Source organism: Myodes glareolus, chromosome 3, assembly GCF_982192425.1.
Source record: "Myodes glareolus chromosome 3, mMyoGla1.1, whole genome shotgun sequence".
NCBI classification, from domain to species: Eukaryota; Metazoa; Chordata; class Mammalia; order Rodentia; family Cricetidae; genus Myodes; species Myodes glareolus.
In genome coordinates this window covers 92,723,290-92,740,979 of record NC_142028.1, presented here as the reverse complement: position 1 = coordinate 92,740,979, position 17,690 = coordinate 92,723,290, and the positions used below count along the sequence as shown (strand labels likewise).

At 39.3% G+C, this 17,690-nt stretch overlaps 2 protein-coding genes across 5 annotated transcripts in view; one reads left to right on the top strand and one right to left on the bottom strand.

The window, feature by feature from the left end:
• Positions 1–1,021: 1,021 nt before the first annotated feature.
• On the top strand, positions 1,022–12,596 carry Usp1 (ubiquitin specific peptidase 1). Its single transcript, XM_085686299.1, has 9 exons — positions 1,022–1,160; positions 3,450–3,688; positions 5,153–5,273; positions 5,787–5,891; positions 6,782–6,942; positions 8,075–8,766; positions 9,400–9,570; positions 10,110–10,311; positions 11,130–12,596. The coding sequence occupies exons 2-9, from the start codon at positions 3,519–3,521 to the stop codon at positions 11,857–11,859; spliced, it is 2,352 nt and encodes a 783-aa protein (XP_085542425.1). The 5' UTR covers positions 1,022–1,160; positions 3,450–3,518; the 3' UTR covers positions 11,860–12,596.
• Positions 12,597–14,095: 1,499 nt separating this feature from the next.
• Positions 14,096–17,690, bottom strand: part of Dock7 (dedicator of cytokinesis 7) — a 192,184-nt gene continuing 188,589 nt past the window's right edge. For all 4 annotated transcript variants that reach the window (XM_085686294.2, XM_085686295.2, XM_085686296.2 and 1 more), the window contains 2 exons: positions 17,486–17,653; positions 14,096–14,535 (listed from right to left, as the gene is read on the bottom strand). In XM_085686294.2, coding sequence (XP_085542420.1) covers positions 14,493–14,535; positions 17,486–17,653 — 211 coding nt within the window. In that variant the 3' untranslated portion in view covers positions 14,096–14,492. The remainder of the gene's footprint in view (positions 14,536–17,485; positions 17,654–17,690) is intronic.

Sequence of the window (17,690 nt, the reverse complement as noted above, 5' to 3'; positions counted from 1 at the left end):
GACACCCAGCGGGCGCAGAGCAGCTAGCCAGCCCGTCAGCCATTTTCCGAGTCTCTAGCAACCCTGCCAGAAAGCTCACGCCAAAGAAAAAAGAAAAGTGGACGGGGTAGGCGGGCCTGGACCGGCATCTCGCCCCAGGAGCCACACCCTCGCTCGCCGCCTCCCCGGGCTAACAAAACGCACAGCGGAACTTTAACCGCCGGCAGCGAAAGCGCGCACGGGAGCGCCAATGAGCGCGGAGAGAGGCGCTCCGGGCCGCCGCACGCCCAATCAGGCGGCCAGGGCTCGCTCCCTCTACTTTGTTATTGGCCAGCCTGTCCTCTCTGCCCGCTGATTGGCTGGTTGTGTAGATACTTCTGATTGGTTCTCCCTGCCGGGGCGGAGGCAGGAGGCTTTGGAAATTGTTCCTTCTGGATTGGCGCATTTGAGCACCTGAGGCAGGGGCTTGTCCCGGCCACTCCCTGTCCCATCTCCCGACCCGTACGCTCCCTCCCCTTCAACTCGCGAGCCTGAATGTTTAAAAAGAATTAAAAAAAAAAAAAAAAGAGGGCGTGAGCGAGCTTCTGCGCGCCAGCCCGGCCTCCTGCGCAGTGCGCGCCTCTGCGAGGACCCGCGCGAGCTGCCCGCGCCACTGCCTGCGCTGTTGAAAGTGCAGAACCCGTTAGGCCCTGGGAGGAACTACCGTTCCAGCTGGTTCCGGAGCCGAGCGCGCCGCTGGTGAGGGGCGGTCGCGCGGCGGCTCGTGCCTTCTGCGTCTCTGCAGCGTGGGGAGGAGAACCGGCACTTTCCGAGGACGCCACCTCCAGCCGCGACGCTGGCGCGGGCGGGGGTTCACTCACGGGGGTCCTGAGAGTGAGGAAAACGCGCCAAGTTCCCGTCGGTGGCCGAGCGGGGACCCTCCGGCTCGGGAGCGCCGCCACCGCTTTGCAGCCCGGAGCCTTTCCGGCCGGGCTGCGCCGGGGATGTAGTGGGGCCGCGGCGGGCAGGACCGAGCGGCGGCCCGGCTCCAGCTCCGCGGACGAATGGTCACTCCCCCGCGGGAGGCACCCACCTGCGAGCCCTCTCCCGGGACGGCGGCGGGGCTCACCTGTCGCGCCCGCACTCTGCCCGGCTGGTCTCCCCGGCTGCGGCGCCGCGGACTCGCTCAGGGCCATGACCCGGTAAGAAGGGCCGGGGCTTTGGGGCCCCGCGATTGCGGGACAGGTGTGGACCGTGGGGAGCCCCCCCCCCCGGGCCCGGGCTGCGCTGCGGGAGGTCGTGGGGGGGGGGAGCCGGCGGGCGCGGCGACCCCGGGGCGGCCACCCGGCAGCTTGTGTCCCTCTGCCCGCGCCTTTCGTAACAGGAGCGCTGGCCTGGAGAAGAGGTGTTTGCGATCGCCGGGTCGGCGTTTGCGAAATTTTACCGCGCATTTTCTTGACTTACACTTTCCCCAGAAGTGTGAACAGCGCCACGTGTCTTAACCCTGCGCCCAAGATCTTGTCTTTATTGTTTCACATTTTTCTTTAAGAAATAGTTGAGTCCTGTCCTTTTACGCAATGGGTCGGGGGTTCCCGGTGTCATTTGGTCCGGAAGGTTTACCGTTAAGTTCATTGTACGAAGCTTGGTTTATAAAGTTCGCGAGAGATGTTTTTGCCCGAAAGCCCCTGCTTAGAAGGGACGGTGAGAGCGTAAGATGGGGCACTTGGAAAAGTGTCACCCTCTAGGCGACGGTCAGTGCTGGTTGTTTGGAGGGGCCGGTAGGGGATGATCGGCTGAGGTGAGGTCCGCTATTTCAGCTGACTGATCAGTTTCTCTGGCTCCTATTGGCTCCCAGCAAGGCACCTTTCTCGAGTCATTAATGCTTGGGGCTCTCTGACAGTTTAGCGAAAGCTGATTTATTATTATTCATAACATTAATGTTTTGTTTTCATTATCAAATAATAGTAGCCGCTTATTGATAGTTTCATCAGGAATATTAAGGGGCCAGGAGACAAAATTTAAGTTGCAGACAAGATGGGAAAATTCGTCAGCTTAAAAGGTCTTCCCGAGATGATTCCCCCAAAATGTTTTCACTGCAGTGTACACTGGAGTGAATGTTTAGGGGCAGGAGTTGAGTGACTTTTTGTGTACCTCAATTTACTACTCAGGTACCTACATTTGAAACTCGTTCATATTTTAGGAATATTGGTATGAAAAGGTATTTTTCTTCTAGATATCCTGAGTGAAAAATAGACTTCTATAAAGTATCACAAATATTGCAATATCCTTTTTTCCTTCCGTTTTGAAGTTTTTACCTTGAAACAGGGTAGAAACCTTGTTCAGTGCAGTTTTAAATGAGAGTTTAGAAATAATTGGAACTGGGTGTGGTGGCTCACAGAAAAAAGCACTAGGGGGAGGCCGAGGCAGGTGGATCTCTTGAGTTCCAGGCCAGCCTACATATCCAAGACAGCCAGGGCTGTACAGTGAGACCTTGCTCCAAAGCAAAATTGGAAAACTAAAGTATACTGTAATTTTTAATGCGCATGACATGGAGCAAGTTTTTCCACCCATGGTTCCAGCTTTGTATGTGTAGCTTCTTTCGGATTTGATAACTGAAGGCTGGATAATGTGCTTTTCTCTGTATATGAATTACACTTGAAGCTTTGTAGAGACTTCATTGTGTATATCATAGATTGACTTTAATAAATGGCTGTGAAAAGAACATTCTTCAGTGTTCACTACTATTGTGGTTTTTCATTCGTCTCTGGGTTTTTTTTCTTTACAACTAGAGACGTTTTGTGTAAACCTATTTTTTTAAACTGGTGTGTGTGTGTGTGTGTGTTTGGATGTGCACACAAAGGTCAGAGGGTACCCTTCAGAAGTTGGGTTCCTGGGCTCAAGCGCAAGCTGTCAGGCTTATTATTATTAGCAGGTGCCTTTACCCACTTGGTCACCTTACCAGCCCTGGGTTTTTACTTAATTCTATGACTTTATTGTGCTTTGTGTATGATTCTACTAAATGGGTATTTTGTGATGTGGCCCTTTATATACTGAAGTAGTAAGACTTTAGTAGTAGTACATCTTTGAGAAAGTTAGACAGTGTAGCTTCATTTAATCCATCAGTTCTCACCTTGTGGACTGTGACCCCTTGGTGGTCAAATGACTTTTACAGGGGATGCATAATAGAGATCCTGCATATCATATATTTACATTGCGATTTGTAACAGTAGCAAAATTACAGTTATGTAGTAGCAACACAATAATTTTATGGTTGGGGTCACCACAACATGACGAACTATATTAAAGGGTTGCAGCATTAGGACGGTTGAAAAGCACTGATTGAAGCGATAATCCCTAAGTGTCTACTGTCAGGTATTAGGTTTTTAAATATGGTGACCTGGTGTGTACCATTCTTTTAGTTTTCACAGTTGTTAATTTCGTCACCTACACCTGATGACTAACTACATTCTTTTTGTGTGTGTGATTAACAGATACAATTGGTGATTACAGCTGCCTTCTAAAAGTTAATTCTCGTCAACTCCTTGGAATTTTAAAAGAAAATGCCTGGTGTCATACCTAGTGAAAGTAATGGGCTTGCAAGAGGGAGTCCCTCAAAGAAAAACAGACTTTCTTTGAAGTTTTTTCAGAAAAAGGAAACTAAAAGAGCTTTAGATTTCACCGATTCTCAAGAAAATGAAGAAAAAGCTTCTGAATATAGAGGATCTGAGATGTATGTATTTTATTTTAAATAAATTTCTGTACTTTATTCTGAGTCAATGAAGGAACATTGAACTTAGGTTGATACTTCTGCACTGACCTGACAGTTGACATAGGTTAAATACTCATGAATTTGCATTCAGTGAGACAAGATGTATCCTGGTGATTTCTCCTAGGGTCACACCCACAGCATTAACTCATTAGCATAACAACTGCTTTGTGAGTGATTGAGACTAAATTGGTGTACTAGCAAATGAAACTAGAGCCAGGCTTTGGTGGTGCAGGTCTTCAATCCCAGCACTTGGGAGGCAGAGACAGGCATGGCTCTGTGAGTTCAAGGCCAGTCTCCAGGACTGACTTCAAAGCCATAAACCCTGTCTTGAAAAAAAAGGGGGAGGGTCGGGGGAGGGAGAGAAACCATCACTTTATGCAGGGCCTTGCATGTACAGATGAGATTTTCTTTGGTTTGGTTCAGAAGACTTGACAGTTACTCCAAAACAACTCAGAAGCAGGAGAGTTTGCAAATTATATCGAAACTGGGTTTTAAAAATGGCTTTTTAATGCACATTAATTTTTTTGTCACTAAAAAGATAAGGAGAGAAGGAATGCATACAAAGTACAGATGAGTCCAACATAAAAGTGGATAAAGCTAATTATTTTTCTAGTCTAAACTCATGTTTTCCCTTTTTTATGGTGGATAAGTGCACAAAAAAATGTAATTGATAGTGGAAGTGTAAAGCCCTAAATGGAACTCCCTAGTTTCAAATGGCTGTCCTGTAGGACTTAACAAGTGTTTGAGTGGCTACATTAGTCTAGCTGCATGATGTTTTTATTGGAATTCATTATAATGTAAAGTTATTTTTAAATTAAAAATAAGGAATAAAAGTGGATATTCCAAATTGCTCTAGTTGGGGTCTTAGTTCAACAAATGGGCGGTTTGTTGGGTAACAAAATTAGATTTTATCCCGTGTATGTTTTCTCAGTGATTGCTAGGGTTAGTTTTATAGCTCAGTGATCTCCTGGGTTCAATCCCAAGTACCAAAGATGGAAAAAAGGTGACCTATTTAAGTGAGGAGAAGCAGTCTAATTCTCTTCATAGACTTTCTTCTAAACCTTTATGAATAGGACCTAGTGTATAATCTCCTTAAATAGTGTTGCTAATTATTAGCTCATTCCCAGGTTTATATTCATAATTAAATCAATTAAAAATGTCCCAGTAGGTGAAAGAAACCACCATATCAGTTCATTTACTTTTATGGGACTAAGATCCTCTTTAGGGAATTATCTGGAGGTTTATAGAGTGTGACTTAAAAAGTCTCTATGGGGGTATGCTTATTTTGAGTCTGAAATGTTTCCTCTTGAAACTGCCACCTGACTGTTCATATCATACCCCATTGTAAAAACCTAAACTTAGCTCAGGAGCCTTCCCACTTTAGGGTCTACTTCTTTACATCATCTCTTCCCTGTATGTTAACAGTGACCAGGTGGTTCCTGCTGCACAGTCCTCCCCGATAAACTGTGAGAAGAGAGAGAACTTGTTACCATTTGTGGGACTGAATAATCTCGGCAACACTTGCTATCTGAATAGCATTCTTCAGGTAAAATGATGTAATGTTTAATATTTCTTGAAAATTTTAGATTACTGAATGGCTTTGTCTATACTTTACCTTTATTTGTAAACAAACCAAATTAGGCTATAATAATCTAAACTGCATCTTATTAAACTTCCTGTGGGGTAAGAAAAAACAAAGGGGAGATATTAAAATTGGGAAGATTGCTTAAAAGGAAGGTGCCAAACCATTCCCCCCTTTTCTGCTTTATTCCTGGTTCTGTGTCCACTTAAAATCTTGTTATTTTGTGTACCCTTAATTTTTTGTTTGCTTTTTTTTGTCCTTGTAATCTTAATCTTATTAATGTATCTACCTAGGTTCAGTAAGTGCTACTGGGGGTTAGTAGAACAGTGGGTTAGTATTGATGGGGTAGAGAACAAGTTTTCATAGTGGTCTTAACATCTGAGTTTTAGGTAAGATACATTAAAAGTGCCCTATAGAAGGCAGTAGTGATTTTAGGTGTATTGTTTGCTCAGTACTTAGACAATGTCCCTTTTGTAGGTGCTATACTTTTGTCCTGGTTTTAAATCCGGAGTGAAACACTTATTTAATATTATTTCAAGGAAGAAAGAAGCTCTGAAGGATGACTCTAATCAAAAAGATAAGGTAAAAAAATTAATTTGGTTTTTTTGTTGTTGTTGTTTTTGTTTTTTGAGACAAGATTTCTCTATAGCTTTGGAGCCTGTTCTGGAACCAGCTCTAGACTAGGCTAGCCTTGAACTCACAGAGATCTGCCTGCTTCCTGAGTGCTGGGATTAAAGGCGTGCACCACCACTACCCGGCCCCCGAAAAATTTGAAAAGTAAAATAATATAGGGGGAAGACCATGCATGGTGGTACACACCTTTAATTCCAGCATTTGGGAGGCAGACACAGTGGATCTCTGAGGCTGAGGCCAAACCTGGTTTGTCTCTATTTGATTTCTTGACCAGACAGGGCTACACAGTGACACCCTGTCTCAACAACAAAAAACAACTCACACAAACAAGAAACTAATGGGAGGAGTTAAATTTATTTGATAAATAAGAGGTTAATAGGTTAATATTAATGTTAAATAAAAGGTAATAGATTCTTAGGAGAGTTCAGAACAATGGTGATGGATTATTTCTATTGATTTATACACAAGAATTAAGCTTTTAAGTACTATATATTATAGTATTTTTCATTCTGATAAAGGACCTTAACAGATTATTCAGTCTTTATAGAGGGTTTTTTTTGGTTTATTTTTTATGCATTGTTTACTAGACAAGTGAAGCTCCACCACTGAGCCACATTCCTAGCCTCAAATGCAAATAAACACATTAAAAGAAAACTGATTAGAAAATAATTTTTCCATTTAGAAAGCAACTGGAAAACTCTAAAATGAAAAAAGTTGACATGTTTAATAGAATTTTTGTTGTACTGAAATTAAAATTAGAAGAGCTACATTATTCAGTTAGACTAAGAAGTAAAGAGGTACGTATTTAATGTTTATAAATTAATTTTTTTTCTTGATAGGGAAGCTGCAAAGAAGATTCTTTGGCAAGTTATGAGCTTATATGCAGTTTACAGTCCTTAATAATTTCAGTTGAACAGCTTCAGGCAAGTTTTCTCTTAAATCCAGAGAAATATACAGATGAACTTGCTACACAGCCAAGGCGACTGCTTAACACACTCAGGTATAGCCTCTCTAACACAATTTTATAATTCTTTGTCTGTTTCTGTTTTTAGACAAGAGTGATATATGAATAAATAAGGAATAAACGGCAAGAAAATTGAAGCTCCTAGACTCACAGCCTTTTATATCCCAGAGGCTTTGAAAATTAATGTTTAAAAATAAATGATACTAAGTTAATTAGATTCAAATTTATATTATTCTATTTATATTCTTTACTCATGGTTCTTTCTGATGTGAATTAATAAATTTTCAATTAAAAGATTGTGTGATTATAGGATATTGCCCCATATGTTGATGATTCATACTTTTATATGTGCTATATTACACTCCTTAAAAAAATACAGATATATGTGGTATGTGGGCTCCACATCAGATCAGTCTCTGGTGGTAAAGTCTAGGTATTAATACAGTTACTCATTTTTGTGGTACCGAGGATCAAACCCAGGCCTTGTACTTGCTAGAGCATACGCTCCATCATTGACCAACATCCTGTAGACCCATATTGTCATCTGAGAATGCAAATACCAGAATTCTTAAACACATGTGTTCCTAAGAATTTCAGATTAGAAATTAGTCTATATACAAAATGTATTATGCATAAAAACTGCAGGTTCCAAATACTTAATATGTGCTTAAAAATTAACACACACACATATGATCCATAACATTAAGAAAATTTCATAATGAGACCTGACGTAAAAATGTCTTTTTAGTTTTTGAATAGATGTAAGCCCAAGACATTTATTTACCTTTGTTATGAGGCATTATAAAATGATGGCCAAGAGCGGATTCTGGACCCTCACTTTGTATCTTTTATAACCCTTTTAGGCAAGTTATTTAACCTCGTGGCATCTTTCAGTAGTTACTTGATGTCAGTTATTGTGCAGGACACGCAGCATTTCTAATAAAACCTCATATGGCATAGCACTGTCAGCATTGTTAGTCATAATATTTAGAAGAGGGTCATAGTATGGTGACAAATATGGTAAAATTGGTTTTTACTTTCAACTGTAAATTTAGGTAAGAGGTTTCAAATTAGTAGAATACTTTTGGATATTTAAAATAGTTGATGGAAAATTTTTATGTTATTATACAAAACTAGAATTAGCTAAAATGAACACTTCTATTGATAGGGAGCTCAACCCTATGTATGAAGGTTATCTACAGCATGATGCACAGGAAGTGCTCCAGTGTATTCTGGGAAACATTCAAGAAACATGCCAACTCCTGAAAAAAGATGAAGTGAAAAGTTTGCCTGAATTATCTACAAAGGAAGAAGAAAAATCTCATCAGAAAGAGGAAATAAGAGGAGTTAACAGCATGGAGATTGACAGTATGAGGAATCTGGAGGACTTTAAAGAAAAACTCCCAAAAGGAAACTGGAAAAGGAAATGTGACAGTGAGTCTGGTAACATGAAGAAAAAAGTTAAATTGTCCAAGGAATCCCAGTCACTGGAAGAGAACCAGAGACAAACTAGGTCAAAAAGAAAAGCTACTGGTGACACCTTAGAGGCTTCTCCTAACATCATCCCCAAGTGTGTTTCTGAAAATGAGAGTGTAAGACCCTCTCAAAAGAAATCAAAAGTTAAAATAAATTGGCTAAAGTCTACAACTAAGCAGCCCAGCATTCTCTCTAAGTTCTGTAGTCTGGGGAAAATAACAACAAACCAGCGATCCAAAGAACAATCTAAAGAAAATGAGTCTGATCTTGAAGAGGACCCAGGGAAACACGAAGGTGATTCTACAGCTAATGGTGGTACACTCGACTCCCCAGGAAGCAGTGGTACACCTGTGGCTGCTAGTGATGTGAAGCCCATAAACAAAGGTCAGTGTAGTTATTAAAATGACAAGTTCGGATATTAATAACCATAGAAATATACAGTAGTTAAGATTTTGTTTTGAGAAGGTAACTTAACCATTGGATGTCAACTGTAGTGTTTAAAGTGTTATACTTAAGTGTATGGACATGTATTATGTAATGCACTTGTATTAATGTTAGGGTAATTTTGCTCGATGGTTTCTAAAGTAGGGAAATTCAGTACATTTTTTAATGGAAAAGTTGTGAGTTTTCCCCCTTTTATCTACAGAATATGACATAAACTCATAAGGGACACAATACAGTGAATCTTAGTTGAGATTTTGTTTCTACATGTACGCATCTTAGGGAAAATCCGTAGTTAATGTGATTGTGCCAATTTTTTTTCTTTCTCTGGGGCAATTCTATAAGGACATGTCTTTGGGAGGCAAGTTGAACATTCAGCTGACTTTATTCTAAGGATAGTAATTTCTATTTAAAGTGCTTTTGGTAGTGACTACATTTAATGAATAAGGTACTGCTTAATTAGATGTGAAAAAGGTCTTGTGTTCATGATATACTTTATTTCAGTGAGAAATTGATGAATTGGACTATACTGAAAAACAAATATTTATAGACTTAATTTTCCTGTTTTCGTTTTAGGTGCAGAACAAATTGGTTTTGAACTCGTAGAGAAATTATTTCAAGGTCAGCTAGTATTAAGGACTCGCTGTTTGGAATGTGAAAGCTTAACAGAAAGAAGAGAAGATTTCCAGGATATCAGTGTCCCGGTACAAGAAGATGAGCTTTCTAAAGTTGAGGAGAGCTCTGAAAGTAAGCAGATGGGAGCCTGTGTGCACCATGGCATAGTCAGTTTTCTCCAGAATAGTGTAGTACCCTTGGTATATAATAAATAGCCTTCCTGTTTCTTGCACCATTTATTAATTATATTTATGAAATTGTAGCATTTTAATTTGAAATGTTGAAATGCAAAAATGAAATACTTTAACATTGGAGACCCTAATATTTGGTAACTGGAATTGTTTAAAAATTAAATATTTGAGCCACTGTTGTGTTCAGTGTAAACCATGAAAAGTATAGACTGTCCTGAGGAATCATCAGGCCAGCTTTACTGGAGATACTGGCAGTTGACTTATACTTAGCAGAGACTGGGCTGACCTGGCTTTTTTTCTTTTTTTAGCTAATAATATTTAGAAGACATGTATGTACTTTCAGGATAACTGAAAACAAATGAAATCTTTTTAGATGTTGGGGATGGGTTATTTGAAATTGAATGATTATATTGCACATGGAACCTTGTTTAATTTTTGAATGTCTAAAAGTTACAATGAGTGAACAATTCTGTTTTATAGTTTCTCCAGAGCCAAAAACAGAAATGAAGACCTTGAGATGGGCAATTTCACAATTTGCTTCAGTGGAAAGAATTGTAGGGGAAGACAAATATTTCTGTGAAAATTGCCATCATTATACGGAAGCAGAGCGAAGTCTCTTATTTGATAAAATGCCTGAAGTTATCACTATCCATCTGAAGTGCTTCGCTGCTAGTGGCTTGGAGTGAGTATTGTGAATGAACTGAGGGTCTGTCAGAAACAACTCTGCTCTCCGCAGGCGGGGTGTCAGGGCATGCATCCTACATAACTGTGCTCTTGGGGGGCTGGTGGTATAGCTCAGATAGTGTGCTTATCTAGCAAAGGTGAGCTGGCTCTCAGATTTGGTCTCTAGCACCAGAAGAGAAACAAAAAACTAGTACAATTCTCAAGTATATCCTTTCTTATTCATTATGTAGGTGCCAGTTGTAGGATTCTGCTTTAGTGGAACTGACTAAAAAGGAGAAATCTTTAATTTTCCCTTCTTTGAGACAGAGTTTCACTGTTAACAGCCATAGCTGGCCTCAAAATACAGCTGGCCTCTTGCCTGAGAGGCTGAAGCTAGAATTAGAGGTGTGAGCACTAGACTCCTGCATACTTTTGGGGGGGTATAACAAAGCAAAATTCTTTTCAGTTTTAAGGAAAGTTGGAAATTGAACTCATCTCTGAAAACTTTGGGGAAATTTTGTAGTTGGGAATTTGTCTATAAGCTATTAAAAATAGATATAAAAATGGATGTTTTGGATAATCTGTCTTTTCTAGCATACTGTTGCACACTCCATGGTCTTCCACCTGCCTCTGCTTCCCAAACGCCAGGATTAAAGGTGTGCACTATTACACCTAGGTTCTATTTTAATATTTTTGTGTATGTGTTTTTTCAAAATTGAGGTCCTAGTCTGTCTTTGCTCATAACTAAACGTTAAGGGCTTAATACTTGATTTCACATTGTGTGTAAAATTTTACATTTAAAATGGAATTACAGGAAACCTTTTTTTCCTTCCAAAGGTTTGATTGTTACGGTGGTGGACTTTCCAAGATCAACACTCCTTTATTGACACCTCTTAAACTGTCACTAGAAGAATGGAGCACAAAGCCGACCAATGACAGCTATGGATTATTTGCTGTTGTGATGCACAGTGGCATTACCATTAGTAGTGGGCACTATACTGCTTCTGTTAAAGTCACTGACCTTAACAGTCTGGAACTAGATAAAGGGAATTTTGTGGTTGACCAGATGTGTGAGATAGGTAAGCCAGAGCCACTGAATGAGGAAGCAAGGGGGATGGCTGAAAATTACGATGATGAAGTATCAATTAGAGTTGGTGGAAATGCCCAGCCAAGTAAAGTTTTGAACAAAAAAAATGTAGAAGCTGTTGGACTTCTTGGAGGACAAAAGAGCAAAGCAGATTATGAGCTGTACAACAAAGCGTCTAATCCTGATAAGGTTGCCGGGACAGCATTTGCTGAAAATAGAAATTCTGAAACTAATGATACTAATGGGACCCACGAATCTGACAGGAACAAGGAATCCAGTGACCAAACAGGCATTAACATGAATGGATTGGAGAACAAAATTTCATATGTTGTACAAAGCTTAAAGGAGTACGAGGGGAAGTGGTTGCTTTTTGATGATTCTGAAGTAAAAGTTACAGAAGAAAAGGACTTTTTAAATTCTCTTTCTCCTTCTACATCTCCTACATCTACTCCTTATTTGCTATTTTATAAGAAATTATAGTGAGTATATTTTCCTTGTGTATATATTAAACAGACCTGGACAAACATTGGTAAAGTTGATTACACCTAAGAGTCTTTAGTTTATCTTTTGAAGCTATTGGATATTATTGGTCTCTCTAGGCTTTTATATAAATAGTGAGATTTTTAAATACTGAAAACCATGTTAATTTTTAGAATCATTTTCCTTAGTAGAGACTAGTGATGCATAAGCTTCTGGGAACAAACTTGTATAGGTACTAAATAATCCAGAATAGAAGTTTGAAAGCAGGTAACACTTTTGGATTTACACAATCTTTTGTGTTTGCTTTTTAAAATAAAGTGCTTGTATTTGTATTCTTCATATTTTGGGGGTAATTATCTACTTGATGTTTATAGGTCTGGCTTTTTCACCTGAGAAACAGAATCTCATTCAGTATATTTAGTTCTATAGTAGTCATGGAGCCAAATCTCTGGGCTGTATCAGAGGCACGAAGTCTAGAATGTGTATATTCACAATGATGTATATTTTGTGCCTTCAATAACTTTGGAAAGTGTCTCAGAAAAGCTGGCAGTCCTTCTATCTTCATACGAATTTTATATGTATTTATGAAGATGACTCTAGTCAATCTTTTGGGCATGACTAATTTGTATCTCTTCATATTCATTCTGCACGATCTGTAAATAGTACATCGACCTAGAGGTATGACCTTTAACTTTTTTAAAAACTTGGAGGTCAATAAAATTTAAGCTGTTTAACAATCATGTATATAAATGTGTGATTTTTAAATGCGTATTTTTATCAAATATTTGATATTTGATTTTTTTATCAAAAAAAAAACAAATGTGTACATACAAGAGAGAATAACCATGTATAATTACCTTCAATACTCAATTTCTGGCAGTGGAGAGCAGAGGTGAAAAGCATTTTCAGAGAGAAACTACTTAAGTCCATCCAAGTTATCTTAGTTTTAAGACTTTATGTTCAGCACACATAGAGGTTGACAAAGTTTTAAGTCATTCTAAATCACTTGGTTTAGAACCACAAGGGACATGCTTGTCATTAAGCTTTTCTTAGAAATGAGTAAGTAGATAATGCTATTGGAATAACATTTGATTCTGATAGGAAAGGTTGCTTATTCCGTTAACATTCTCCTGCAGATGGTGCATGGGAATGAAGTCTGCTTGCCTTCTCAGTAGCTGACAATCAATGGTGAATCTTAAAAAAATCCTGTGCTATCAGTTAGAGCTGCAGAGAGTTCCAGGCCAGAAAGGTTGTGTTTTCAGAAAACATTGCCAGGAAATACAACAAAACGGAGTAATAAGTAATTCTAACTCATGAGAAAATAACTGGTATTTCATAATTAAATCATAATTACATAAATCTTACAGTCCTGCATACTACCACTGAGATGTGAAACAGTTCAAGTAACAAAGTGAGAAGTGACAGGTGTGTACTTAGTGTCTTCTCCCTAATGCTTCCTCCTTTACCTCCTACAACCCACCAAAGAGGGAAAGGGTGCCATTTCTAATGACTCACCAGTACTCAGCACTTAAGGGTATTATCAATGTTGCTGTTCTGTAAGCCACATTGCCAAAAAATGTTTGAAACATCCAGGAAACGTCAATATTCACTGGAGTAACTATGCCAAGTGTGTAAAATGTTGATTTTTCGCTGTGTATCTTTTTCATATTGAAATTACAATTACTTTGATGACAGCAACTAATTTATGCATTTTGTAAAACCACGTGATTTCTCACAATTGGTAGATTAAACCAATGAAGCCCTTAGCTCTGTGTTACCGTCAGTGATAAGAAATAGCCTTAAAGTAGCTTCTACTTAATGGTTCAGTCAGTGAACATTGATAGGTTAATTCGAGGCACAGAAATCAGTTCAAATTGCTGATTCATGAAGTTAATACTAATAAATGATCCATAAAGATCAAGCTGCTGTCATTACCATAATGCCAGTATTAGATATTTTGGTATATAATCATTTATAGAATTTTTTTTCTTTTGAGACATGGTTTCTCTGTAGATTAGGCTGGCCTCCAACTCAAGAGTGCTGCCTCTGATTCTTGAGTGCTGGAATTAAAGGCGTGTGCCACCACTGCCTGATTTTATGGAAATGTTTTATCAAATACATTTTTGGCAATTCTTAATAGGTCTTTTTTTGGGAGTAGAATCTGCCACCAACCATTTTTTGAACAATTCATTTTTTCCCTTTGTAATAGAGGAAAAAAAAATCCCACTCATTAAAATTAGTGTAAACAGTCACATATTTAATAGTACCTTTAAAATAAGCATTACTACATTTAAAATGGTTCCAAAATGAATGAATCTATAAATGGTAATATAAATTAAAAAATAAGAACTTAAAGTAAATAAATTTAACATTAGCTATGGTATAAATAATTGTAAATGTGTACTGTACCTTTGAATCATTAAAACTGTTTTTAAATGATGACAGCATGTTACCAGAAGGTTAGACACCACAGCCATGAGCCTGACATGTAACAGCCTGAATCTGGTAGCACATTCTTCGGTGAGTAAATGCTATTGCTTCCAGAATGACATCCAAGTCCTGTGTTGCAATAGACCTCTCAGTCAATGTTGAATACATGGCTCGTTTCAAGTGACTAGAACAAGGTGTATACTTTAGAGTTCCATTTTTCGAAGGCTCATTCGGCTGAAGGAATCTCTGAGGAAAATAAGAGAATATGGTTAAGAACAATTTTTAGAAGGTACCATGTTTTTTTTCCCCTTCATAAACCTTTTTTTTTTGTTTTTGTTTTCCCTGCCAGAGACACCTCAATATTATAAGTTCATCTTACATTTTCTATCATATTCTGGTTTACAGATTTCTCTACAGATTAGATGTATGTGATAGCAGCCACTTTTGCCAAATCTATTGATTATTTGTCCAAAAGGTTATTTGGATATCTACTTAAAGGTGCCATGGGAGAGATTTCTGAAGTATTCAGAATTAATGTGTTTTTTTAATCATAAACTTGAAACCAAACAAGTGTTTCTCAAACTATAGTATCTTCTATGTGGATTTATATATTACTATTTACCATTTTTGAAATTAAGGAAAATTTAAGTTATTTTACGAAGTAGCTGACTATGTTATTTAAAAAACAAAACAAAAAACTTGCAAGGGTCAGGCATGGTGGCTCACACCTTTAATCCTGGCACTCAGGATACAGAGACAAGTGGATCTCTGAATTTGAGGTCAGCCACGGCTGGGCGGTGGTGGCAAAGGCCTGTAATCACAGCAATTGGAAGGCAGGCCTGATTTACATTTAAAAAGAGTAGCATTCATACATAATGTCTAGCTTAATAGAAGGCCTAAATTCTCCAACCTGCTTCATCAGGTCAGTCATCTCACCCGGTCTCTGGAAAAGTCCGTTCTACCCATATGAGAGTATGAAGATGATCAAGGTCCCAGATCACATTTGACAAAATAACATTTCAGGTTTTATATTTTAAGCAAAATTAAATCCTAAGAAATTTTTATTTCTTAGATTCTAAAGACTTAAGGATTTTATTCATAAAATGTCTCTAGATTTCCTTCCTCATAATTGGTCCTTTTGCTCATTCTTTCTAATGTTAGTTAAGTAGGTGCCGTGGGAGTTTAGGAAAGGTGGCAGCAGTTACAAAGAGAATGACATTTAGCTTTGAATTCAAAGATTGCTTTTTTAGTTCCAAGGGAGAATTTTAAAGGCTGGATACTAATCAAGAAAACTCTCCAACTTAAGAGTGCTTTCTGCCCTTGCTCTTATAGAAGACCCAGGTTAGGTTCCCAGTACCCATAGGTTGCTCACAACCTTCTGTAACTCCAGTTTGAGGAGATCAGATGCCTTCTAGTCTCCAAGGGAATCTGCATGCACATGCTATACATAAACCTGTGCATAAACACATGAACACACACACACACACACACAGTCTCTGAGAGTACTGGGGATGTAATTCAGTTGAGTGCTTGCCTAGCATGCACCAAGCTCTGGTTAGTCTCCTAAAACCACACAATCTGGGTCTAGTACCCTTGTAATTGAAGCACTCTGGAGGTGAGGCAGGATGATCAGAAGTTCAAGGCCATTCTCCTACTACAGATTGAATTCAAGGCCAGCCCTGAGTTATAGGATACCTGTTTCAAAAGAATTAATTTTGATTTTTAAAATAGAAAAAAGGTTCCTTAGATCTGGGCTTTGCAATGTATGCCTGGGCAGCAGATGCAGGAAAATGGTCAAAGGTCAACCTGGTTTAAGTAGCAACACTTCAAATCACTGCCACCTTACAAACAAAACCACCAAACCAAAGAACAAAACCCAAAAATTCCTCAGAACCAAAAACTGCATGCCAATATTAAGTTCAGAGGACTAGACTAGGGAGATGACAGGAGCCTGAAACTATGTTGTGCTGAAGGAACGTCCTCCAGCTGTAACAGCCTCAGCACAGGAAGGACTGGAGAGTGAGGGAGAAACTGGAATTAGAATTTGCCAATTGCTTGATTACTGGATACCTTGCACCTTCACATCCCCTGGGCTCTCTGACCTGCTGGGGCCAATGGAGATGAGTGCAGGCAACTGGAGATTTCAGAAAGTGAAGGGAAAACTAAAACTAAAAATGGAGGTGCTTGTTTTCTCACTGGGAATTCTGAGAGGAACCTTCCCCATCCGTGGATGTAGGATAAGAGCATATATTTTGTGCTTCCTCAGTAGTCCCTGGGGGAGACAGAGATGCTCCCTGGAGGATGTGACATAAAGCAGGCCCTTGACTGATTTCTTCTTTCCTTTTTTAAGGCAGCATTTGTCTATGTGGCCCAGACTCTCCTTGAATTTACAGCTCTGCTTCTCTAATACTAGTATGACAGCAGTATACAGTGGCTGTTTTTCTGAATGGATATGTGAATTTGTTTCATTCAGTGGCTTCTCAAAGGTTTTTAAACAATGTAATTGGTTCATTAATACCCTTTTTCAAACAAAAGGGTGATAAAACAGTGCCACGATAATCCAACAGATAAATAGAAATTAAAAAAAAATGTGCAAAAGGGCAGTTTATTTTTATCAGTTTCTGCCCAGTTTGCAGAGCTCAGGTGTTTCAGAATGAATGACTGGCATCGCCATGGGTTCTTCATCTGCAATGGTATCTTCACCACAGTCCGCCTCAGGTACTAAACATGGGGCAAGTACTTCTCATGTGGAACCAGGATGCAATCGTAGAAAATTCCAAGTCCTTTTTGACTTGTCAAAAAGAGAAAACTTCTGATGCCTCTTGGACAGTCAGGTCACCTGCTTTAATCTGTGGCAAGGTTATATAGACTATTAGTGGCCCTGGCTGAGGAAAATGAACAAGCTCACGAAACATTCTAGTGAATTCTCTCACAAAAGTGCCAGAAGCTGGGACAGGACTTTGAATAGGTTTATGAAAGCAGATTTAGGAGTACTGTTCCAGTTAGCATATCTTCCACAGAAAAGGCTGACTTTCAGACTGATCAGGGGACAAGTGGCAATGGCTCATATACTAGTTGAATTTATTAGGTTTTGGGGAACACAACTTCTGAAATTTTATAATAAAAGGCTGTAAAACTTAAAATTGATCAGTTTTTCTTTTCCTAAGAAGCTCCAAGGAGGAAGCACCGAGCGTACCTGTGGCAGGTGACAGGCAGCACTGCCTTGTACAGCTGAGGGATTTTTCTGTTTATCAGTGGCTGCAAGGCCTCTTTAAGGCGGTGATAGTTTCTCTCCAGTTCTCTTTGATACTCCTTTTGATCTGGCCCAATTAAGCTCTTATTTTTTCTTAAGGCATCCTCACACCTAGGGGGTAAGAAAATACATGTTTAGATATTTCCCT

Excerpts from the sequence above, each read along its gene's own strand:
- Usp1 (XM_085686299.1), top strand. The coding sequence starts at position 3,519 with ATGCCTGGTGTCATACCTAGTGAAAGTAATGGGCTTGCAAGAGGGAGT. Across the intron at positions 3,689-5,152 it reads GAATATAGAGGATCTGAGAT|TGACCAGGTGGTTCCTGCTG; the intron begins GTATGTATTTTA and ends GTATGTTAACAG. Across the intron at positions 9,571-10,109 it reads AGTTGAGGAGAGCTCTGAAA|TTTCTCCAGAGCCAAAAACA; the intron begins GTAAGCAGATGG and ends TCTGTTTTATAG.